This window comes from Manis pentadactyla, chromosome 2 (assembly GCF_030020395.1).
Source record: "Manis pentadactyla isolate mManPen7 chromosome 2, mManPen7.hap1, whole genome shotgun sequence".
In the NCBI taxonomy this organism is placed as follows: Eukaryota; Metazoa; Chordata; class Mammalia; order Pholidota; family Manidae; genus Manis; species Manis pentadactyla.
Window position 1 is genome coordinate 41,331,112 of NC_080020.1, and position 26,102 is coordinate 41,357,213.

The 26,102-nt window shown below is 39.1% G+C and overlaps 1 protein-coding gene across 3 annotated transcripts in view; it reads left to right on the forward strand.

Moving 5' to 3' along the window:
* The window catches only part of TENM2 (teneurin transmembrane protein 2), a 1,165,071-nt gene that overhangs the window by 273,831 nt on the left and 865,138 nt on the right, over window positions 1-26,102 (forward strand). For all 3 annotated transcript variants that reach the window (XM_057491503.1, XM_036884772.2, XM_036884776.2), the window contains exon 4: window positions 2,526-2,825. In XM_057491503.1, the coding sequence (XP_057347486.1) occupies window positions 2,600-2,825 (226 nt within the window). In that variant the 5' untranslated portion in view covers window positions 2,526-2,599. The remainder of the gene's footprint in view (window positions 1-2,525; window positions 2,826-26,102) is intronic.

The following is a 26,102-nucleotide window of genomic DNA, read 5'->3' on the forward strand; positions in this document are numbered from 1 at the left end:
TTTTTCTGATTAAGATTTGTCATTTTACCTCATTATATATAAATGTTTGTCACTTATCTGGAGGTGACATTGCTGACAAGCTTAACTATCAAGGGCATAGCCAAGAAAGAAGAATTTAGAAGGAAAAGATCACTGGGCAACAAAATTAGATGTTGGATGTCCAAACACTAAATTTCTTGGACTTTTTAAATAAGTTCCCACTTAGAGAATGATTTAAAAGGTATATAAAATATAATCACATACACATAAATGTAGAAAGACTACTCTCCAAAGCATGATGCAAATTAGAGAAGATAGGATTTCATGAGTCAGGAATACTGAAAACATTAAAAAGTAAAAACTTACAGTGAAACAGGAGAGAGGAAAATTATAAAATCCACTCAAAACCCCTAATTCCCCCTGCGAACCACTTGTGGCTCCTTAATGTTGGTGTACCCAGTCTTATAAATCCGTAGTAAATACTGAAGCATACCTTTCATTGGTGTGTAGTTCAAGTGTTGAAATTTATAAGTAGAACTTTGAGTTTCAGGCATCTATGTTATCTTCTGTACCCTCTTATGTACATCTTTAACTACTTAGCAAAGAAATATCTTTTGTCATTGGGAGAAAAAAATAAAAAGTACTTTTCTATAGAATCCAAACCATGTGTTAGGTTATTGGGAGTTTTACCACAGTATCTTTTAAAAATCTTTTACACAAACTCTATGAAGTAGATACTATTATTTTCCATGTTCACTAATTGAGAAACAGAGTTGGAAAAGGCAGGAGTAACTTCACAAGGGCTCTGGCTAGTTAGTGGCCACGGCAGTGGAATTCATCCAAGACTTCAATGGCCTATAATATGGACTCCAAAATGTTGAGATCACATACTGGAAAATAAGGGAGGGGATTTTTGGCATCTAGAAATTGCAGTAATGTTAAGACACTTGAACTGAACTATGCAGAAGCAAGACTTCCATGCCAACATTGACTATTTGTCTTCCAAGCAGACTCTGGGGTCTTGACTGGTGACTCTCTAAGGTGCTTCTCAACTTCCTGAGTCAAGAACTGTAGGTTCCAGGAGACTAACTGTTGGTTGTTTTATACATGACTGTGACAGAGCATAACTGTGCTTGGTGTTTACAACAGTTGTACCCTCTTTTTCATTGCCAGTTTCCAGACGAAATTGTCCATGACTTTAGGCAGTATTTGATAAAGTGTATAAAATAGTATAAATTAGGAGGGTTCCTGAGATCCAGAAGGACCCCTTGGTGTGAAAAGATAAGGGAGGGATAACTTTGCATCTGCCGTCTTGGGATAGATGCCATCCACATTGCTGTGCATAAAGACTAGTGCTTTGATATACATAGGCATCCCGTCACAGTGTGGCAGATAACCAAAAAAGAGCAGAGGGTTCAAAACTACAGATCTGCTCCCCGAATATTTCCTGAAATACTGAGGAGGCAGTGAGCAATGGTAGCCCAGAGAAAAATCATTCCGCTGGCTCTAGGTTGTATTTTCCATTTTAATTAAAATTCATATTTGTGCATTCTGTCCAGGCCCCAACCCGGTAGTCCATGCTATTTTGTATGGCCAATGAAATCAATACGAGCCTACCATTTGGAACTTGGAGGTATCTAAGCATTTTTGTTTTATTTGCTAGGGAGAAGGTTAGTGTTTTCTGAGTGATGTTTGGCATATGCTTCCAGGCCCAGGGTATCCAGTGACAGACTGTGGAACTCCCTGGTTGCCAATTCATATTAGGTTCCTTTCGTCAGCTTACCTGTTATGTTCAGTGTTCTTTTCTGCAGTGGATATCTCAGCAATGAAGGGTTAGGCCGAGGATCAGGTGGTTGTGCCATTTAGACCTCTGTGGGCAAGGATCTCTTGCTGATAGGTGACTAGGGAAAATCCAAGGTATATCCATAGAAGATAGATTTGCAAAGGAGAGAAACTGAGGAGTTTGCTGAAGGCTCAGTAAAGACATCAGAGGAAGTTTGTTTACATGTCAAGATGCCTTTTATTATTACTTGCTAGGCCCAACTTTCTTTTATTTCTTTTATATATTATATATATCACATATTTATAATAATATAAAGTATTATCATACACCTGTTTTATTTTATAGAGTTGTATTTTTATTTAAATTTGATATTGTTTTTCACCAGTCTTCCTATAGCAGAAAGAATATGTGATTAAAGATTGATAAAATCAGTTTTGTTTTTTGAACCATATCATAATGAGACTTGCATTAAAGTGACAGACTTATCATGTCATCTGTGCACATATAAAAAACCAGAAGATGACTTATATTGGTATTATTTTTCCCCCAATCTATTAAACAGCAAGAAAATTAATTTACTGTATCTAGTTTTTCTATTTAGGCTGATTGTTTAAGTATACATTAAGCATTTGCAGAAGAGATTATGCAGTGCTGACCAAATTTGTCTTTTTATGTTTTCATCTGAGTCAGAGTGTGAGTCAGAAGCTGAAGGCAGCATTTCTTATAATCACAGTCTTAAGTTTTTTTCCTTTGGTGTTTTCAGGTGGTAAAGTGACAAGTGCCAAAACTCAGGCCTGACGTTTCTGAAAACATCAGCCTTCTGCCAGATCCAGAGTAATGGATGTGAAGGACCGGCGACACCGCTCTCTGACCAGGGGGCGGTGTGGCAAAGAGTGCCGCTACACAAGTTCTTCCCTGGACAGTGAAGACTGTCGCGTGCCCACACAGAAGTCCTACAGCTCCAGCGAGACTCTGAAGGCCTATGACCACGACAGCAGGATGCACTATGGAACCCGTGTCACAGACCTCGTGCACCGGGAGTCAGATGAGTTCCCAAGGCAAGGTATGTAGAGCTGCCCCCACTGACCTGCTGTGAGCTCTCTTACACTCTCGGCTTGCCTGGCTGTGCATTGATGACTATGGTCGGTGAAAAATGGGAACAAGGTATGCCAACATTGTCTCCCATTATGTTTGCGTTTAAGAAAACAATCTTTTTATCAACCCGTATCAAACTCTATGGCTATTACAGAAGAGCATCTTTTGTCCTGGACACTAAATTCTTTGGCAGTTTGGTGGTTGCTTTTGGTTGGTTTTGACAGATGAGACCTACAGCAGACCCTTGGCTCCAGGAAGGGTATTCCCAAGACTGTCATGAATCCCTGTCCTGAGCAACACAAATGGATCTGTGGTTTTTAATCTGTTCTGCTTGAAGCCCACACATAAACCCATTGCTTTACTCACTGGGCTTCTCAGGTTCTCTTTGAACAAATGGTGTATTGATTAACCCCTCCCAACTCCCCTATATGATAATACATAATTTCTCCCTCCCCAAAAATGTGGTGTTAATTCTGAATTACGCATCTGTCTTTTTGTGTTGCAGAGCCATAGGTGAGCCCATGTATGTTATTACCTAGTTCCACTGATATCATCCTTCCTCCTGCTTTCACCAAAACTTAATTTTCTTACAGTATTTGGTTTCTTTGGGGAGGACAATATTTTTCTCCCAAGCACTAACGCTTGGCATTCTCTTCATATCCAGTATCCATGAGGAAGTTTGTTATCCCCTGTCAAGGGTTGCTGTGAATGTCTGGACACATAGACTAATACAAAGAGAGTGTGAGAGGTGGTATGGCCATGTTGACTCACTAGCTCCGTGTCTTGTGCTTTGTGTACAGCCTTGCCATGTGTGTGATTCATATTAGCCAAATTGCAAGTGAAAGAACAAAAACACAGTGCAAGTGCTGGAGAGGGTCACTCTGCCAGTGCTAAGTGTCCAGGTCCTCCTTGCTGAGTTACTGAATCATTTGCTTACATCACTGATTCTTTATTTCTTGTTCCAAATGTTGCAACTAATTCAATTCCCTGTGAGATACTTTTTGTCTTAGTCCTTTTGGGCTGCTCTAACAAGATACCATAAACCTGTATCTTATAAGCAACAGACATTTATTTGGCATAGTTCTGAAGGCTGGGAAGTCTAAGATCAAGGCCCTAGCAGATGTGGCGTCTGGTGTGAGCTCTCTCTCTCTAGTTCATAGACTTTTCCTGTGTTCTCATGTAGCTGAAGAGGGCACAGGAGCTCTCTGGGGCCTCTTTGTAAGAGGCACTAAACCCAGTCATGAGGGCAGCACCCTCATAGCTTAATCAGCTCCCAAAAGCCCTACCTCCATATACTGTTGTGGATTAGTATCAATGTAAGAATTTTGGAGGGTTACAAACATTTGTCTATAGCAGCTTGGAATTTTGTTCCTGGTTTCTTAGGTTTCTTAGTTATTTTGCTTGTCTTTGTTTCTTAGAGAATACTATATATATGTATGATATATAATCCACAATCCAGTGGTTGTTCTCAAAAAACATATTCTCAGAAGGTCCCAGTTCACCGTAGATCCAGCTTTTATATTTAACAGAATGTTCCAAAAATGTCAGCAAAACAGAATTGTGTTTCCACTGGAACTGTAGCCTTTTGCAGGATGCATTTTTTATTTAATCTTTGCTCTTATTTTCTGAATTATTTCCATGTAAATAAACCTGTATCTTATAAACAACAGACATTTATTTGGCATAGTTCTGAAGGCTGGGAAGTCTAAGATCAAGACCCTAGCAGATGTGGCGTCTGGTGTGAGCTCTCTCTCTAGTTCATAGACTTTTCCTGTGTTCTCATGGGTTCACTTCAAACCAGGGGAGGGTTGCTTGAAAGCTGATGTGTATCTAATGTCTTTGATCTCAGAGTTACTTCAACAAGTGTTTTACTTCGTTAAGTTCTCACCGGACCCCCAAAGTGCACACAGTGGGAACTGGGGGGAAAAAATAGAAAGAATCACAGGAATTTCTAATATGACAAATTAAATTTCTAATATGATGAATGAGGACACCTGTCTGTTATTTTCAAGAGCAGCACTAATGCAAGACTCAAATATTTTGAAAGGTGCTGCATGTTCACTGTGGTGGCCAAAGCCTTTCATTTTCTGCTGTATTTTTTGTTTCATTTATAGTGTTGCTGCATACATTTTTGCTTCTTGTAATTCTGTGCTGAAATGTAGACTCTTCTTCCCTAGTCTCATTAAAGGTGCATCCTGACTCCTGGATATTGTGCACTGAGCTGTAGATCCCAGATGATTGTTGAATTGTGGATTGACCTGTCACCTTTTCCCTTATTAATACTTACATAAAATGAACCAGGCACTGGGAATTTTATTTTCAAATATACTTTTATTCTTCTTGTTTAATCTTGTTCCCCTTCATTGATAATAATGGAAGTTGCTTGGCCATATCATACTCATAGCTTTGCAATTAACAATTCACACATGCCGAGTGTTGTTATTGAGCCCATATTTGTTTGTATAATGTGTTTGCATGAATTAAAAACTGTGCAGGCCAAAAGTAGAAATGAAAAGGCACTGGGAAGCATTTGCATATGCAAGTGCAATTCCTTCTGAAGACATCTATGAATTTATGCATGAAAATATAGTCAGAGTCGGAGTGGATCTACTTTGATGGGTTCTAAAATTGAACTCAGGAAGTAAATAAGCACATATTTAAGGAGAAGAAGAACAGGGGATACAATCTGGCAAGCAGTACATTCAACATGAAACAGCCACTGCAGAGAGGGTTAAACAAATTTTGCACTCAGTAATAACAATAACTTTCTTTAAATGTCATGCATTTCCCATTTTATTTTCTTATTCATGAAATCCAAGAGCAGGATCATCTCAGTACTTATTAGCCTAGAGGTACATTAGCAAGGATCACAGTGGGATCATCTTCTGTGGTATTCTTACTTAAAGCTCAAGACACTGATCATAAAATAAACAATCTTCTCACATTGGAGCAAGTTTGGCAAACACAGTTGGATGACTCTCCAGATGCTCAGAGGAAAAAGAATTGCCAGCTAGTAAAAGTGATGTGGGGCCAGGGTCAGACCTTGTCCAGTTCCCCCAGCTGGCTGGCTGCAATATCAAATGTGAAAACCTGCCAGATCCCAGCAGGAGAGATGGACCAGGTGTTCCCCTGAGAAGCTTATGGAAGCTTCCGTCAAATTATGCCTTCTTTGCTTTCTTTCAATGCAGAATCCTTTCTGCCTTCTTCTATTGTGAGCCTTTTATCCTAAGAAAAGACAATGCAAATTACCTGTCTGGCCTCTATTATGCTGGATCCTCCTAGTGTGCAGGGAGAAAATTGCTGACCTTAGGTCTCGGGCCATCAGAGTAATTAGTAATTAGTAAATGACTAATCCTGCATTAATAGTATCTGAGTGGTCTGAGAATTAATGCACCTGATAAAGGTAAACCAATGGTCTGATTCTGCAGCAGACCTACCCCAGTCTAACCTGTGAAATAGATGCCGCTTTGGATAATAAAGGTCAGCCAAGTTCCCAAGCAGTTTGTGTAAGCTTGGTTTTTTGGACCCTGAAGTTAGTGTGTGGAGCAGTGTGATCTACAAAACATTGTCCTAAGGCGTAGGAGCCTAAAATTAGACTTGAACTCTGCTTTTGCATATGCATGTGCCTGTGACTCTGGTCTATATTCTTTGTTTCACCAGGACTAGCACACAGGTTCAGATGTGCTAAACAACAATAATAATAACAAACAATAATGGCTAACATTTATTAAGCATTTTCTACATGTCAGGTGCAAGTCTAAGCATTTCACTTGTATTAACTCAGTTACCATTCACAGCAACATTGTGAAATGGGTACTATTTTTCCTTTTTTTTTTTCTATTCAGAAACTGAGGAATGGAGTGATTAAATAAATCATTTAAGGTTACACATTTAGGAAGAAGTGGAGGCAGGTTTCTAATCCAGGGAGCTGAATTCAAAAGCTGAGTCTTAAATCACTATGTTTGATCACCTCCCAAAGAAACAAATAAATAAAAACAACCCATTAAAAGCCTCACTCAAAGGCTATGAAGTTCAATTTATAAACCTTTTAAGTATTTACGCCTTTAAATCTTTCTAAATATAGAAACTGCGTTTGCGAACGTTGATTGAACATATGACTGTTACCCCAAGCCAGCTGATTTATATTTCTGTTCTCACCCATTCCCTTCCATTACTAAAACTTTCCAAACCCCCTGGACTCATCCCCACACACCCCTCCAGCACACAGAACTGTAGGGAGACATTCTCACTGTCAGAATGCAGTGCCCAGCTTTCTCTTTCCTCCCCTCTCATCATCACCTTTGGCACAAGCCCTCAACCTGGAACACTGAGCAAGAAAGGTGTCGCTCTCTAAATGGTATTGCTCAGGTATGCAGAACTGACTGGTTTCTGTGCTAGCCAAGGCCCAGGGGCCGCAGGGTTCAGCCAGGCTTCACATTCCTTAAAAAGCCCTTCTTCCCAGTTAGTAGTGCAAGTCTCTTGAGAGAGGGCAAAGATTGAATTCTTTCTCTGTACCTCAGGCTGTCTGTTTGGGTCAAGGTTGAAGAAAGAATTGGGGCTCTGAAGATTGGATTTCTGAGAGCATGCTCACATCACTCTCTCAATCAGCTCTAGCCCAGAAATAACTTTCACCAGCTCTTTGATGCACGTAAAAATACACACACGTGCACGTACATATTTTAGGCTGCATTTCACTTTGGTATTTCATAAACAAGTTCTCACTCTTGTTATCTTTAAAGTAATTGGGACAGTATTTTCTGCTCTGTGTAACTTGGCAAAGTATGAATTTAACCCGTGTTAATGAGCTGAAAACTCAGGAACCACTAGTAAACGAATGTGTTACCTGTATTGATTCAATTAATGTATTTAATAATTGCCAAAACACTTTTGAAACCTGTGAGCATTTCTGTCTGTATCATTGTCTTAAAATAGTCATTTTTCCATTGTACCCAAAGCAACAGTTAGAAAGGTTGAATTTTGAAAATCCAAACCCTTTAGTTTATCTACAAAGAACAACTTATAGGTTTTAGTGAAGAGTTTGGTCAATATTTGGAAGGCTGAAAAACACCTTGAGGAAGTGCCTTTCAATTTATTCCCCTACCTCTAGGCAGACCTGTTTTCCTAACTCAACTGAGAATAACCTGGTGCTACTTTGTCTTTGATTGTGCTGTTGCTTTAAAAAAAATCTTTAGAAAAAGAGACTCTGTAATCTTAATTAGTAATTAGTAAATGACTAATCCTACACTAGGTAGTATTCTAGTGGCCTGAGAGTTAATGCACCTGCCAAAAGTAATAATGACCAGTTGTCTTCCTGCTGGCTAGCTTGAACCCTTGTTGCTTCTCATGAGAGGCATACGGGGAGCAGTTAAGAACACACACCCAAAGTTAAATTGTGTCTGTATCCCAGTACTGACGTGTTCTACTGGTGTGACCCTGATCGAGTTTTAGAACACAGGCTCTCTAAGTCTCATTTTTCTCCATCTGTAAAAGTTCCCACCAATATGGTTATTGGAATCCTTTCTTACATTATGTATGTGTCATGCTATGATATTTTTCTTTTAGTAAGTGCTGACTGAGTACCAGCGGTTAAAACCATGATTATTGTCATTTTAGTCCTATTGTCAGTCAAAGTGGTACTCATCTGCTCTCCAACCCTCATGATATTGTGCACAACATAAACCTTTTTGTTCCCTTAGATTTGTTTCCTATACCTTACGATGATTCTGACATCTTTATACTAAGAATCTCTTCCAACTGCTGATAATATTTGACTCCCTACACACCATACCTTTTGCTCCCAAAGATGAGCATAACTCACACATTATTTCCCTGTTTTTAGAAAGACACCATCTAACAACTGTCAGCTGATGCCAACACACTGTAAGAGAGTTGCTAGTCAATTTTGCAAGTATAAAAAAATAAGATTGGGAAAAAGACTCTAAGGTGGTGTCACTGTACAATTTTAAGATGTGCATTTTATGGTATATAAATGTAAATTTTAGAAATGGGTTTAATTAAGAGAAGGCTTTATCCATGTAAACTCTAGATGAAAATTAATCCATTCTCATCATTCTATGTGTACTAATTTGTAGCCCTTGTTACTTAGAGAGTCAATCTTATCTGGACTTCCACTGTTGATACTCATTGCCCTTCTGGGATTACATCTGTGTTTTTAATAACTGTAGCCATTGTTTAACAGTCTTCATGTTTGCCCAAGTGTTATTCCTTTAAGTAATTATGTTAGATCTACATCAACTTTGGATCTAACTTCTCCATTGTCTTCCTTCAGTGATTAAGGATTGTCTTCCTTTTCCGGCTTTTTTACCATGTTAATTCTCCAGTTTCACCCTGAGTCCTTTACTCTTTCTTCTCCATGGTTCTTTATTTAAAACATAAAACTTTGAAGTTTACTGTTTCTAATTTTCAAGACTCTTTCAGTTATAAATGAAAGTAAGGTAATATCCCAACTGAAATTAGCTTATGCAAAAATAAGATGCTTTTTCTCACGTCACTAGAGAATCTAGTAATACACCTGGTCTCACAGTTAATCATCTTTTATTTCACATTTTCTTTACTTGGCTTTACTCCTCAGGGAGATCTATTTGAGAAATCTGTTGAGAACCCCACTCTTGTATTCTCTTCCCTTGATAACATCATTGGAAAGAGTCTCTCTCTCTTTTTTTTTTTCTTTCATTCTTCAGCAGAACCTTCCCAAGGAATACACAGATGCTCCTGGCATGGGACACACGCTCATGCTTCTGTCTGTCTGTCTGACTTAGTTGATCATGTCTTAGGTCTGTCCTACACCTGAAAATAACTTACAGTGAGTGCCTCCTAGCCCTGATGGAATGAATTCCTTATAGGAAAGAAAGGTTCTGATATCAGAAGTAAGAAAGGAATATTGACTGGCCTGGTAACAGATGCTCCCAACCCTAGGGATACTGAAGTCTAAAACAAGATTGGTCTTTCCAAGCTCAAGTTTCACTTTTCTAATGGCCCTTGAAATATTTCTTATTAGATAGTCCAATAGCAAATCATTGTCTTGTCTTCAAAATCTGTTTACATTTTTTTATTTCTTAGCTTTTGGGAATGATACCACAACTCTTGCATTTAAGGTAGAGTCTTCCCAGACTCTATTTGTGATTCCTTATATTGATGTTCACCAAACCATGGCTATTATGGCTTCTCTGTTTTTCTTATTTCCACATTTCTCATTCCATAGGAGGCCTCCAACATTTCAACAGTGTATAACTGCTTCACCATTTAAATTGCTCCCTTTCCTTAGTCTTTCCCCTGGCAAGTTTTTCATATCATGAATAATACTAAGTTTCTAAAACACTGTCTATTTTTGCCTCTTCACTCAAATTAATTAAAAAATATTTTTGGGGTACCCACGAGGCAACCTTGTTAAATTAAGGGATACGATAATGAGTAAGGCTCACATAGCCTCTAACCTCACAGTTTGGCAGTCATAAAGAGGAAATATGTAATAGACATGTACCTAGGTGCAGTCTGATAAATACCACAAAAGGGAAAATAGCAGATGGTTCTGGAGAGGCATCTAAGCCAGAATGGTGCTCCGGGAATGTCAGAAATTGTGACATCCTTTCATATATGCAAAGGATGAAGAGGACTTCAGTGATTAAAAAAAAGTCAAGGCAGAATGTTCAGGAAAAAAAGACATAGCATATGCAAAGTCCAGAGGTGACAAAGCATGACTGTTCCAAGGATCTGAAAGAAGTACAGGTTAGCTGAATGTGGAGTGGGGACAAATAAGCTAGAATGATAGGAAGAAATTGGGTAATGAAGGTCTTTCAGGGACATAATGCTGACTTCAATTTATGGGCATGTTACAGGGAGACAGGATGGCCAGTGAGGTGGTGTAGGAAGTTGCGTTTCATCTAGACAAGGGAGCCTAGCAGCCTGATCCGGGATAGGGGAGATAGTGTGAGAAATGTTGAGCAACGAAGATTGTTGACTTTTTAGGACACTGTAAAAGTGGAGGCAGATATATTGTTCTGGGACACTTGGGCATTGACTGCTTCCTTTTATAAAGAGAAATTGCCTTTCTGATGCTGAGTTTACTTAAAGAGCCAGGAAAGGTCAATGCTTGTAAATAACCCCTTAAATGGAAGTGCATAGATTGTTAATTCAAGTTCTCTTGGAACGGCAACACAAGCCTGATTATAAAAGTGGAATGTTGTTGGAAGAATTTGGTTTTTTTTCTCAACCTTGTTAGGCAGCTGCCTGTGCAAAGAGTAACACCAGCAACACAGAGCCTCCTACGGGTCTGGGATAAGGAAAATAGGAGAAATATTATGTTCCATCCACTGTTCCTCTGTGTGACCACAGTACATTGTTGATTCTCTGTCATTAGCCAAATCAGAGCAGATGTAAAGGGTGTATGTGTGTTTAAGTGAGTGTATTTTATTCCTGACTATTGGTAACTTGACTAGCAAAGCTGAGGTTGTTTAGAATGTGGAAGAAATACTTTCTGGCACGTGATGGGACAACCAAGATGAAGGAGAGAAGAGTCAAGGACTGAAGTTTCTGGTTATGGCAACCGACTAAATGTTAGAGCTGATCACTGGGACTTACTTACAACAGAAGATGAGGTGGTTTGTGGGTAAAGATAGTGTGTGTAAGTGTGGACCTTTTGAGGTTGAGATGCCCTTAGGCCATTCATGTGTAGATGTCTCATAAGCAGTTGAATGTACAGCTCTGGAATTCTGCTGAGAGCTTGAGCTGGGTAGAGATTTAGGATTTGACAGCGAATAATTTCATGGGACTTGGTATGATCATTCAGGAAAAATGTACAAGGGAAAGAAATAGGGCACTCACATGGGAATACAGGTACTCAGTGGCCAGGAAGGGATCCTGTGAAAAGAGTGGAAAAACCTTATTTTCTTTCATATGCTCTACTCAGTCAGTAAAAGGCTAGTTTTATTTCCCACTCCATTATACAGATAAGGCCTTCTTTTTGTCCCCTAAATCAGAGGTCACAAAGTTAATGTACAAAGGTCATACTTGGCCCCTAGATATGTTTTGTTTGACCTACAGATTGTTTTAGAAATTTTGAGTCAAGTGCCTGTAGCCAGTTCATCTACATTGTAGTTTGCCACAGGCCCCATCTTTGCCTTTTATTTTATACCAGCCCTCTTTTTCAGTCATTTATTTTATTTGCCAGGCTCTTGAGGGATATTGCAACTGAAAAAACAGCAGTATTTGCCTGTGTCCGTTACTTCCTTATAGAATACCTGTGCGCCTATTCCAAATCCTTTCATCCCCAGAGGCTTAATCCATGGGCCAGCTGTTTGGTGAAACCTCTGCCCTCTGAATTCTGGTGGCCCTTCATGGATTATTATGGTTATTATCCTCTTTATGAGTGACTCAGCAGACACAGCACATGGATTCTATGACTCCTGTGAATAGGGAAATAAACAAAGTGCTCTGCATTTTTGTGCTCTGACTCATGGATGCAGCTACAAGAGAATTTATTCTTATTAGTGGCTTGTTTCCTGTTCTAATGAGAAGGATTTAAATCATGGCACAGAAAAGGAATCTGCTGAGAACCTGTGGGCTGCATGTCTGTCTGTTCAGCATGACAACATCAAATACCACGTTGTGAAATGCCAACTTGCAAGAGTTTGCAACACACTCTGACCCCCACATAGTGAACTGCACTAGCATTTGCTTTTTTTGAGTATTGATGACCCAGTAATACTATCAGCTTCATCTAGGCAGGTGCCACATGCTGCAGTCGTGCCTCCACAGGGACCTACTGAGTCGTGTGTAAGAGGCCTTTGATGTAGTGTGATTTTTGACAGGATACACTTGTGACTGGAAGCTTTAGAAAGGCTGTGTTTGTGAGAGATGGAATAATTGCCACTGTCTATCTCACAGTGCCTACAGTCTGGGTCCAGGAGGGGTGCTGCCCCACCCACTGATGAGTCATCACACAGATATTATCAAAGGAGATATTATATATGTTCAGTGTCATGTTTTAGGTTTACAATTTAATTTTCAGCTCTGAATTCCAGAAACAGCCCTAGGAACTTATGAAGAAGAAGGGGCTGGTGTGCACCTGAAATGAATTCGTGTTCATTTCTTAAGCATTTAATTGGCATGCATAGCTCACAAGCCCTTTCTCTCTGCTGCAGCCAAACTCCATTGCCTGGCAAGTTACTCAACATTCCTCCTGCACCGATTGCTTTCCTTTTTACGCAGCCTCAAGTCAGATCCGCTGTTAGTAATAAATCTCTGCTGGGAGTGATCAGACAAACACTGGTGAGCAAAGGTATTAAAAATAAGTGCAAGACAGGCTTAGTTAATAATGTCCAACAGCTTTTTTAATAATATCAGGAATATTTTACCGAAGTTACTATGAGCATTATATTTAATGTACTTTCTCCAAGATAGAAGGATCTTTTTGGAAATGAAAAAAAAAAAAAAAGAAGAAAAAAAGCAGAGAGAAGTCAAATGAGCTCTGTTGTATTCCATGCTGAACCTGTTGTTCTCCTTCCTTCTCCAGGTCTTTTTCTTTGGCCAGAGCCACAAAATGTGAAGTTTCTCTTTGTTCAGCCTTATGATTTATGAATAGAAGGCATTGGGCAGTTTCTGTCCCAGTAGGATGCATTTTATTTTAAAAATAGTTCGAAACACTTCCTTTCAAATTCCCCACATCCACTGCCACCTTGGCTGTATAATACGTGCTTCTCAGCCTGTCCTTGTACAGTTAAAGTCTGCTCCTCATGTGAGGAATTAAAGCATGGAAGTTATTTGTAGCACTTTGAAATGTTGAATTTATTTAGAGAGTAATTCCAATGGATTAAATTTGTTTCTATGGATCTATTTGCTGCAGCTGGAACATTGATAGAAGGGAAGCACATTACTTTAACATCCTCAAAAAAAACCAATCCAGTCACCTGCAGGATAGCTATCCATAGAGTAGACAAATCCCTCTCAAAATGACTGCAAATTCAGATGACACCGTCAACTTTAAAAAGATCTCTGTTTACCTGGCAGCCTTGGGTTCAGATCCTCCTTGGTTCACAGCTACAATCAGTTACTGCTCACACTTTGACCTGCATCTGTATGTGTTGCAAAAGCCCTGCCTGGAGATGACCCACTTAACACTTTCTGCTTCACAGACCCAGAGACTGAACAGCAGGGAGGTTACAGCAAAGTGCTGAGGTGTCTTAACTGAGCAGTAAGGGGACAGCGAGTGTAGCCACAGCTGCATGCCATTATTCTGCCTCTGGACCAGTGGCAATTCATTAGACACTTCTCAGGGAGTTTTGAGAAGTCCCTATGCCCCAGCCCTGCCCCAGACTAATTAGATCAGAATCTCTAACGGGGGTGGGAGGGTGGATCCAGTTATGAGTATTCTTAAAACTGTACTTTTATGTATATAAAACATTGCAAAAGGTTGAGTGTAACAGGACACACTGTATGGATAGAATATAACCATTTCTTTGGTAACCCATAGCATTTCAAATGTACAGGACCTTATGTTTAACATAGTGACTTGGAATCTCACTTTTCACTCAGAAGCTCATAATTCTAGTTTTAGTAGAGATTTCTAATTTTTAGAGTGTTTTGGTTTAATGGATGCCATATAGCCAGGAGCTCATTACACGGTGTTTCCAAACTAGTAATGAGCAGCGCTAGCCCCTGTGTTAGACATTGTAGTTCCTTCACTGCCAGGGTCCACCTCTGTTCTGAGTCAGAGGAAGCAAGTGAATTGATTCTTCCAGCATGCCTGCTTCTCATCTTATATTCTAGTCAAATTTTAAAAGTGAGGCTTTAATTTGAGCATCTGGCTTGGAATGTAGCATGTAATCAATTAATTATGTCAATTGATCCAACATCTTCAATGTCAAAACAATAATGATGAACTGAAAGCTGCCACTGGAAGAAACACAATCAAGTTACATTTATGTTGAAAGGGGAAGTCAGTGAGGAAAGATACTGTTACTGATGGATCCCTACGTGATTTTTAATGTGAATATTTATTAAACCTTGAAATAGTTCAAGTAAGGATAAGAAGTCCAGCATTCATGGGGGCAGGCAGGTACAGTCAAGGAAAGAAGCCGGCTGGGTTTTGAATGGTGATTCAGGGTGGAGACTGTGCTGATTTGGACTATGTATGTCCAGGCTGTGCCTCGTAGTTCTCACAATTTGGTGCCACTGGGGAATTCAGGTTACATGTTGCTAGATCTCCCAACTTTTCAAGAAAATTGAGAAATCTCGATTTTTTTTTCCATAAATTCTCTGATTTTAAGTGTTGCTGTATGGCCACCTGTAAAACAATTTAAATAGGCTCCGAACAACTGGCTGGTCTCATTGCCTGCCATGCAATTTTCTGATAAGGTGCTAAATGCCCTTGAGGATGAGGTCAATTAAGTGTAAGCAGTCCCAGGATCAGAGCTGTGAGGCTTTCTTGACCAGTGGGCTCAGAAGCCCGTTGAATGGAAGCTGATGATAAATGCTCCTCCCCTTCATCCTGAGAAGTACAGCCTAAGGCTCATTGCACATCCCAACACCATCTCCGCTAGACACCCACACTTCCTTATATTGGCCCTCTCTCCCATTTTGTTTTCCTCTCTGCCCCTCACTCCTGTTTATTTGAACCACTTTCCAAGTAAAGTACTTGTTCACAAAGATTCTTCTCCACCTCTGTTTTGGGGCAAAGTGGGTCAAGATCTTTAGCAGCTAAATCATTTTTAAGATATACCAGGAAGGCCAAAAGAAGACTATCTATTGGACAAATGTAGCTCCTGCAATTGCCAGCATAGTACTTCTTAGTTGGGGAATGGTTGATTTAAATAGAAGGCATTGAGCTTGTGTTACAGATAGAGCATGAAACTTAAATGAATTTTAGGTTTGTGATTTCTTTTTGATTTAGTTTTACATAAGAAACATAATTTTTGTTTATTTGGTTGGTCATTTTTTTAAATTAATAAATTTTACATTTTAGAATAGTTTTAGATCTACATAAATCACAAAAATAGAGTTCCCCAGTTGTTTGTTTGTTTGTTCTGGTTGAGTCCATGTGAGATATCCCACTACATACCTAACAAGCCCGATGTTGCTTTTTCCTCTTAGAAGCCATCAGATCAGATCTCAGAAAGTGCAAAATAGCAAGCTGTAAACATGCCCTACGTAGTCCTTGAGGATTAAGATAGCACCTGATCCATCTTTCCATCCCCCTAATAGCAACCATGGGGCTTAGCACAGGGACATTTAATAAATGTTTAATGAACAGGGATCCCCATCACACATTAGAATCTGAAGGGATGAAACCTGGTCCCAGAGCTCTCCTTCCATCTCCTACATCCCCTATCTGCCACCCTAGGGCCACTTTTTGCCCTGTGTTATTTCACTTTGGCCACAGTAAAAGGGAAGGCACAGTTTTTCATTCAAGGCCAACTTTGTCAGACATCCAACCCCGTCCCGCTTTCTCTGCATGATCAAGTGATCTTTGTTGCCACACAAAGCCAAAGCTGCCTCTTGGCCGCTCCCAGGACCCTGAGAACGTTCTAGGACATGCCTGTGCACTGCATGTTGTGATGTATTTTTGGCCAAACGCAGAATGGAAGCCGACATGCATTTTGTTTCTTTCCTAGCATCCACTAAGCATATATCTTGCTTGTTTATTGGGTACCTAGCAAAAACAGTAATAACAGCACACACTGTAATATCAGATCTCAGAACATCTTTATAAGGTCTTTTTATTAACCCGTTGGGGGAAATTCTAACAGCTTGGGCTTTATCAGAAAGTCAAAAGATAGAATTAATACCTTTGTGAATAACTTAACTTTTGTTCAAACTCAGTTTACATCTCAGGAGAATGATTAGTCATAAAATGTTAAATTATGTAGTAGCTTAATACTATAATCTCTTAGCTTTCTGTCTTTAACAGAATTAGAATGAGTCAGCATTCCATGGCAGAGGTTGAGCACATTTTATAAAGGGACTGGATCAGGGATGAAATGCATAGAAGACATCTTCTTTCACAGTTTTTTTTTTTTAATGATAACTGTCCTTTTTGTTGTACTTTGAACTGTCAGGTATTCTTCAGTGCATCTTACATGTATCCATTCAATGTCACCCCATTTTAAAAATGGAAAAACTGAGGTACAGAGACCATGGATAATCAGAGGTCAGGGAATAGTGAGAATTCATTTGAGGATTTTCAGCTGGAGAACAGTAGAATTCATTTAAGTTCCAAAGAAGTCCATGGCTTCTTGGTAGGAAAAAAATCCTAAGGTCGTTAGAGTATAAGGGGGAGGGAAGTACAGGTAAAAGTCATCCAGGCTTTCATTAAGGGAAACAGCATGTCAAGTGCTAGAGAAGTTTCAGGTAGGTCCAAAAGTTTGGAGTCTCTGCATTCATTTATACACTGAAGGCAGTAAAATCGCTCCTTCAGCTGGACTTAGCAAGAGTTACAGTTACAAGGCATGGATGTTTTGCAGAACACAATGAGGGCGCGTTTTAATCAGATCATGGCCCTTATCCATAAGTGTTGCTTTCTGGATCTGAACAGTGGGTCCAACCCTCTTGTGCTTTATCTCAACCCATGTTTTCTCCACTAGCTTCCACTTCTTTGCCTTCCATGCACAGTGAGTATTGACTTCTTCCTCCTCAATCATCCTTAGTGACACTGAGTCCTTGGCTTTTCAAAGGTGTTTGAATTTCGGTGTATCAAAGCCCTTTTCCTTAAAAGGGAAGTATTTTTTATTTTTTAAAGTCCAGAAAATCCTATTGTACACAAATACACTCATCCCTGGTCGTATGGGCTATCACAGCCTCTCATTCACAGGTAGCTTCCGCAGATGCAGGAATGCCAGCTCCGCCTGGCATTTTTTTGAGAGAAAAAAACAAAACAAAACAAAGAAGTGGATTACAGTTCAACCAACAATTAGCCATTTACATGACTTATATAGCCCCCAGGCTAGTTATTCTGAGAACTCTGTTTTCTGGGAGCTTTATATCTCCATTGTCCATTTCTCCAGTTCTGCGACACCAAAATACTCTATTCATTTGTCTAACACAGACAAAGGAGTTTTAACAATAATGTTAATAGATTTAGTTTACTGAACAATTACTCTGTGATTCATTATACCTTTAAGTTTGTGCATGAAAACCATCACTAGGCTTAAGAACAATCAGGGTTTAGAGGGGTTAGTTACCCTACCAAGGGCAAGCCACTTGTATGTAAGTGGTCAAAAGAGAATCAAACATAAGCAATTTGACTTGAGTGCCTGCTCTTTGTACATGCTAGAAAGTGTTTGTTGATTGACTATGTACTTCCTCAACTTGATGGAGGAAAGAAATCAAACCCAAATATTGAGATGGTCTGGGCAGCAGGCTGCTAGAAAGCAGAGTATCATTGTAGCTATTAAGACAATTCAGAGGGTTATTTTGGTGTTCAGATCTGTGCAGCCAGATGGAAATCGTAGTTCAAGCTTGGTGTTGTCAGACAGCAGAGGCTGTGGGCAAAGGGGAAGGCATGGGTGAGTGATTTTTGACTGTTTATCTCTAATGCGTGTGGCCAGTGTCACTCCCATCTCTGCTGGCTCTGATTTATTCTATTATACTGTCAGGATTAAAACACCTTTGCAGGAGAAAAATAAAGAGAGAGATACCAATGCTGTGTCATCGATGTGACAGATGTTCTTTCTCTGGCACCCAGAGATGATGATGATATGGGAGCTCTCAGTGGAGCCACGAACACAGCACATCAGAACCAGACAGACCCTCATGGACCATCTGTTTCAACCCCTTAGATGACAAAGGGGAACCGAAACTCAGAGAGCTTCTGAGGTGCCCAGGGTTACAAAAGCTTGTATGTTCAGATCTAGGATCCTAGTTCCCAAATTCCTAAATTCAAAGCTAGGATCCTAGTTCTGTCTTCATCCAGCCATGCCATCTGCTGGTCAAGTTCATTGCTCCTTTCCTTAAATCCACAGAGTTGAATTTATGGTACGTAAAGAATCCATTTACATTTTAATAAGGGTAAAGAAAAATAGGAGTCATGAGCTGAAAATTCTTTCACTTGCTTTCCAGCATCCATGCAGGTATTATTTTCGCTTTGGAACCCTGGTTCTTAGCTCTCATCGCCATTGTTATCTTTTTTGACTAGCTCTTTCTTTCCTTCCCTGACCAAAGGAGACCCTTCTCACCTCATCACACATGCACACACAATCTCTCTTGTGCTGTTGGCTGTGTGAGCAGAGAGGGTGGTTGAGAGCAAGTCAGAGTTCAGCCTGCTGAGGAAGCCCAAGCAGTTTGTCTCTCCACCTCTCGCCTCACTTGTTCCCTTGCACAGATCTCTAGCAACTTAGATTTTCTAAATTCCTTGAAGTCAGTAAAAGGAGACAGAATTTGAAATAGGAATACATGGCTTCATAGCATGGCTAAGCAAGACCACGGTGGGCTGGCTGTGTGTTGCTGGGCAAGTGTAAGTTAGGGAGGTCTCTCTGGAGTAAAGTATATTCCTGTATGCAAATGGTCTTCCACAACCTACTCCAGAGTTTTATTTTGGGGATGCAGTTCATTAAGGACAAGGTGCTCTGTAAGCAGTGTTTATTACAGCCACATTGTTACTGTAGCTGAAATGCCTATGAAAAATAACTTGGTAAATTCCACAGCCCTCTTTGAAAATCCCATGGGCTCAAACGCACTCAGGAGCCTGAGCCCAGGAGCTGCCAGAATGTGACATGGTTCTGTGCCCGAGAGCGCTGGGGTCCCCTCCAGCCTCGCTACGTCCAGAGCCACTCCCTGCCCATCCTGAGCAGGATTGACATCTTTGCAACTACGAAGGCCGTTTACAACTTGGTGAAACAGCATTGCTGGTGGCCCAGATCTCACAAAGCCCCTCAAGTAACTATGCCAGCAGGATCTACAACATTCTTTCTCTAAGACAGAAGCCCGCCCCGGGGCAGGCTTGAAGTTGAGGCCCTAGTATTCGCCAGTTTCGCTTCTCTAGTTTCTAACCTTGGAGCGGACATGTAAAGAAAACCCCCCTGGAAACCACTGCGGAGGTGAGCGAGAGGGCAGGGTAGGCCGGGGCATTCCTACTTGCTCCGGGCCCAGACTCAGCTCAGACCAGCAGAACCACCGAATGTATTTATCCTTAGAATTGCTGAGCGTTCCAAATGATCTAATTTTGTGGGGGCTTAAATCTTTATCTGGATGGGGGGATGTTTTTAAATTAAAAAGGCACTCCTCTGAGAGAATGTTCCTGTCTCCTTTAATAAGTCTCCTGCTTTGTGCCACTACACTGAGACCGGTAAGCTCGCTATGGGTGTAGTACCACAAAGAAAAATGACCGGGACAAAGGCAGCTGCTCCCCCTCTCTGATACCAGAATAGAGGCAATCTCTTCCAAAGTTCAAACAGGATGGATCCCTCAGAAAAAACGAATGTCTGTAAACAGCTTAAAAACCTCATCTGCCGCTAGCTTTATCTTCACCCCCATTCAAACTTTAGGGCTGTGGAAAGGATTCAAAACCTCAAATCCAGGCTAGTTACTTTAAACCGTAGGAGATCACTCTGTCAACATACACTTATTACAGCTGGCTTTGTCCCTGGTTTTTGTTAGGAGCTGGGTGTACTCACGTGAAAGGTACAGTCCACCCTCTCCAGAAACCCCCAAGCTAGTGCGGGGGAGGTAAAAAGAGCCACGCAATACTAATGCCACACAGAATCTGCTGTGGCAGACAGAAGCGCAGAGCATTATGGGAACAAAAGGAAGGCTTCCTGGAGACCGTGGTGGGTAGCGAGTCTGTGCTGCAAGTCAGGGCTGAATCTGCTGAAGGTTCTGAAGATCCATTCAGGTTTGTTCTAGTGTGAACTCGATTACTAAGATAGACAGAGAAAATAGCATCCCAATATTTAAATATATAATTACCCTTTCTTTATAAGTACTTAGCTGGAAGTGTCTTAGGATGAATACTAAACCGCCTATCTGTGAATGTACACCATATTGGAAACAGATTTACTGTCCCAAAGTGTAATGCTTACTCAGCCGTCTGATGAGATTTGAGCACGGAACAGTTTGAGAGGGATGCATAGAGCTGTTGTATTACAAGATGCTGTTATGACTTATAGCAGCTTTCCTTATGCTATACGGCTGTCGCCAAACAAGTTACATGAATATAAGCAGTTTTATTTGCAATTTTTTGCTTACATTTTCTTAGCATATTCAGATTATGGCTTCTCGCAGCCCAACTCATGCTCCTGTGGCAGTCCCAGTATATTACTTTATTCAGAGCCAAAAGGAGACTTTAAAAATATTTGTAGAAAGCCCTCCTTAGAGTGTGCAGTGTTTGTTTTTATGAATGCTATCACCTGGCATTTGTTTAAAAAAAAAAGAAAGAAAGAAAAAGGAAAAGCATTTTTACTCTTTGATATATGTGTTTATTTCAGAGAAAACTTAATAAACATATTAATTAGCCTCCCATTTGATGCAGTTGCAGTGACTCCTGCATAGGAGGTTCTGTGTTTTAGGAAGAAAATAAATAGCACTTTGGATTTCATCTGATGAGGACTGAACCCTCAACGACTAAAATCAGAAATAATTAATTTCACATGAGAGATGTACACCAGGCTTGGTTGTTGCATCCAAATTATAAGCTGGAAAAATTAGTGTGGCTGATTCCCCTCGAATGTGTGAAAGTGAATCAGAGAAATTGATGACATTAATAAAAATGATAATAACAGTAAATTAGTTTATATTAAATGTAAATAATTGTTAAGCTGGGACTTGAATGAACCTTAGGCAGCTAGGGACTTAATTTAAACCCCGCTTATTCTTATTTTATTAAGTATCCTTTTCATTGAATTAATTGTTAATAATTACAATAAATATTTGACATACAATGCTCAGTAATAGAGTATTTTTTCATTTTGCTATTTAGTTTTTGGAAATAGCATGTTGGTTAGTGCTTGGCTTGTCCTGGCATTTGGGGGGATTCTTGTGTTTGAATGTGGTTTTGTAATTAAGCATCATTGCAAAGGGGAGTAGGGCCCAGGCTGCCACTACCTGAGGTTGTGGATAAATTGGGGGATCATGTCTTTAAGAGTCTCTTAAGTTACTTGGGTTGTATTTTTGTCTGGTTACAAAAGCAGTTCATATCCACTGTAAAGAATTTGAAAATAACAAATATATAAAGAAGAATATTAAAATAACCTATTGTTTTATGTCTACTGACAATTGCTATTATCATTTTGGTTATGTGTATTTTTTAGCCATTTGGCTTTTGTGTATATAGGTAATGTGTTTTCAAAATTGGAATTATATTTACTATTTAGCACTCTGTTCTTTTTACTTACTGTGTCATGAGTATTTTCCTTTTCTTAAAATAATCTTCTGAAATAAGATTTCTTTAATGGTTGTATGTCATTGTCATGAGGCTATACCCACACTAGCCTTTCCATATGATGCTTTTTTAATGGATTTTAGTTTTTGTACATTTTTTTTGCTGTTATAATGCTTCAGTGAACATCATTCTACATAAATCTTTGTGCATGTCACTAATTTCCTCAGAATAAATTTGAGAGGGTTTTAAACTATGCTAATGTGGAAGGAAAAATGACAAGTAGGCTAGACTTTATTATAAGGTCTGAGAGTTTAGGGCGTGCATCAAAAATCAAAAGTACTTTTTCAAACCAAATAAAACTCTACTTACAGATCATATTCCAGCATCAGATTCTATAATGTATAATTTTGTTAAACCAATTTTAAATTGTAGGAATGTAGGGATCCTATGTCTTACTTCTCTAGAGCCCAGTTAAAAGGAGGTTATATTAGGTCCCATGACTATCCCTCAAGCCTCAGATTTTTTGCAATGGCACCTTAATTGCTATATCCTATGATGTTTGGAATTATAGCATGAATGTAGTTTTCATTTTTTTAAATTGACAATCTACATACATAGTTTATACACAATATACACAAACATGCACATTAGATAAATCTCATAGAACATATTGCATGTATATTAAGCACATTAAAGTAGGTATATATTTATGTTCACGAACATCCATAAAATCATATGTATTTAAACATGTTATATTATTTTAAAACTTTGTGCATAGACTTGAGTGATTTGACTGAGTTGAGCTGTGATGTGTTTTAATGATGTGACATTAGAACAATTAGTAATAAATACTATAGGCCATATAGTAATTTCATCGACTATTAGTCTTCATTTGCCTTAATTGTAAACTTTGCTTAGATTTTATCTCAAAAGGACCTCTTGCCAAGTTCCAAAAGTCCAATACACACAAATGTTCAGAACAGAAAGGATGGAGTCAAAAGACAAAAGCAGGGCTTGCTGGATTTTTCTGTCTCATTTTGTATGTGTCTGTGGGAAGCTTTCCACCTATACAACAAATCATCCCTAGGGAGGGCAGTGTCATGATATGAGAAAGGAACAAAAAAATGAAATGATGTCTGATTCCCATGGGAAAAATAGGTCTTATGTGAAAATTAATCTCAGTGTGTTACAACATTTGCTACATAAACCTGAACAAAAGGAAAAAAAACTTGTGAGAAGGTGCTTTTTCCCTCTGAAGCTATCTTTCATAACCATCTCTTTAGTGCTGAGTGACACTGTGAGGGGATGTGGTGGAAAGCACGACGTGCTTGGAGGGTGCTGCAGCTGCGCAGCCAGCATTCGTGCTGCCAGACAGGACCCTGGTGAGAGGCCGGCACCAACCTCGTGGAGCCTCGATCCTTTCCCAGACTCTGACACTACTTTACTTTGTCCCCTTGGAAAATCACTTCCCCTTTAGGGCCCAGTTTTCTCCTGTAATGTGGCCATGAATGATGGCTAAGGCCCCTCTCCAATCACTCCCTCTATCTCTGCTTCTATGCAGACTCAGTCCCAGCTCTCCGACTGACTTATGAGATCTTTGAATATATCTAATCATATTTAATTTCATATTATATAAATACCACAGACTGTGAAATCAGGTGAGCAAGAGCTGCAGCTCTATTTAAATGTACAAATGCAGGTGAATGCCATTTGGAGTCGAGAACCTTCACTCCCTCTGGCCCAGCCCCAGGCGTGTCCTTTTCGTTCCACCTATTTCCTCCCTGATGGTCATTTCTGCTCACCAAGAACCTCTGTTGGTTATGTTACCCCCACCTTTGCTCCAAGAGGGTTATGATTATAAATATCAAATGACTGGCAGCCTTTCAGTATTGCCTCACAGTAGTGGCAAATGGTATTGTGAAGAGATTGAGTACTTTGGAAAAATTCTTACAGACGTTAATTATATATGAGGATTCAAAATTTTTTTTCTTTAGGTTTTTACTTTTTGTACTCCTGAGGAATTGAATGTTTGTTCTCCTATTATGCTTATCAGTAAATTCTTAATTTTGTTAAAGGAAAAAAAAAAATCCAGGGCAAGTGCTTACATTATCACCATCATCTGCTCGAAGCCTGAATTTCATTAAGTAGATTGTTAATAAAATGAGGAATGATATATCACAACTGCAATGCTGTGTCTCCCAAAGTTAATGAAGAGTTATAATTTTCTAGACGACAAATTAAAAGGCTGTTAAAATGGTTGGTAAGACTGTCAACGGATTTAGCAACATTCCAATTAAAATGGGGCATTAAAGAGAATTAAAATCTTGAATTTGAAGAAATGAAAAAATATGTTTAATGTGTGATTTAATAAAGTTAGGAGCCCTGGAAACTTTACATAAGAGATAAGCATCTTAACGATGACATGACACATTTAACAAAAAGTGGGACAATTACACTCTAGTGCAGTTTCACAGACTTGGGTCAATAATTTCTTGCCTCACATATTAAAATTACATTTTTAACTGTAGAAATAATATTAGAGCAATAGTAGTAATATTTAATACATAAAATGTATTGCATCATATATATAATATTAATACATACTGATAATACATGCATTCATATATCACCCATTCTTAACAATTCAACAACTTTTTCTCTTTTCATTTCAGATCTCATCTAGATAAATTTTTATGTAGAATAGTTATGCTTTTGCATGTTTTATTTTCACTTACACTTCAGACTTGCATATCCTCAGTGATTTCCTTTTGAATCACTGAATGCCACACATTGGATTGATGTACTAGATTTTATGTAACATTCCCTGCATGTTACATTACTGGGTCACTTCCATTTTTTACTGTAATTAATAAGATTCAATAAACAATTGTATATACATTTAGAGTAAGTTTATAGAAATAGGATTAATGGGTGAAAGAATATAAACACCTTTGTGTCTCTTGAAACATCAAATATCTCAACAAATGACTTGTCATTTTATACTACCACCAGTAACTGAACTATGGTTGTAATTCAAATACAAGATGGGCAGCATTAAACTGCATCATTATTTTATACTTTTGAAAAATTAGTAGGTAAGATGGTACTATATGGTTAACTTATTTTAACTAATCTTCCCCAAGAGTTTCACAGGTAATTGATAACATCACCATTTTTCTCTATTAACTTGGCTCTCTATGTGTTATTCTTTGAGAAGTAGTAATATGTAAGGTAGCCCACATATGACACCGTAATTTTCCATTAGTGGATTTTTTAGATATTCACAGAATTGAGATTAAGCATTGTTCAAATGAAGGCATTCATGGAATGAATAGGCTTCTGTTGCCAGGAACAATATTTAACAGAGTACGAACATTTTTAGAGAAGTGTTATAAAGTCAATAGTAGGTATAGTAAAGATGACTTTTTTTCAAGTGGTACTAAACTTAAAAATTCTCCCTTTCTATTAGTATTTCAGAAGCTTTAAAATTTCCCCCTAGTCCCAAGCAAAGAAGAGGGAGAAGCAGAGAAGAACAGATAGCTCTAATAAAGACAGCACATAGCTGAAGGGGACAGACCATCCCTGGGTACCTCCTTGCCTGCTGTATAAAATCTAAAAGCACCACACACCCCACTTGCCACTGACTCCCTACTCCCCTTTATGCATCATGCTTCATAATCTGATATTTGTTTATTTATTTACTTGTTTATGTAGATCAGGCATGTAAGCTCTATAAGGGCACAGATTTTCTGTTGTTTAGTTTTTTGCGCACTGCTTTATCTTTAGGACCTGGTCGAATAATGCCTGGTATGTAATGGGTGCTTCATAAATTATTTGCTGAGTGAAGAAATGAATGAATGAAATGTGGAATATCACAGATAGAAAAATTGTGCAAAGTCTAATTGATACATCAAAACT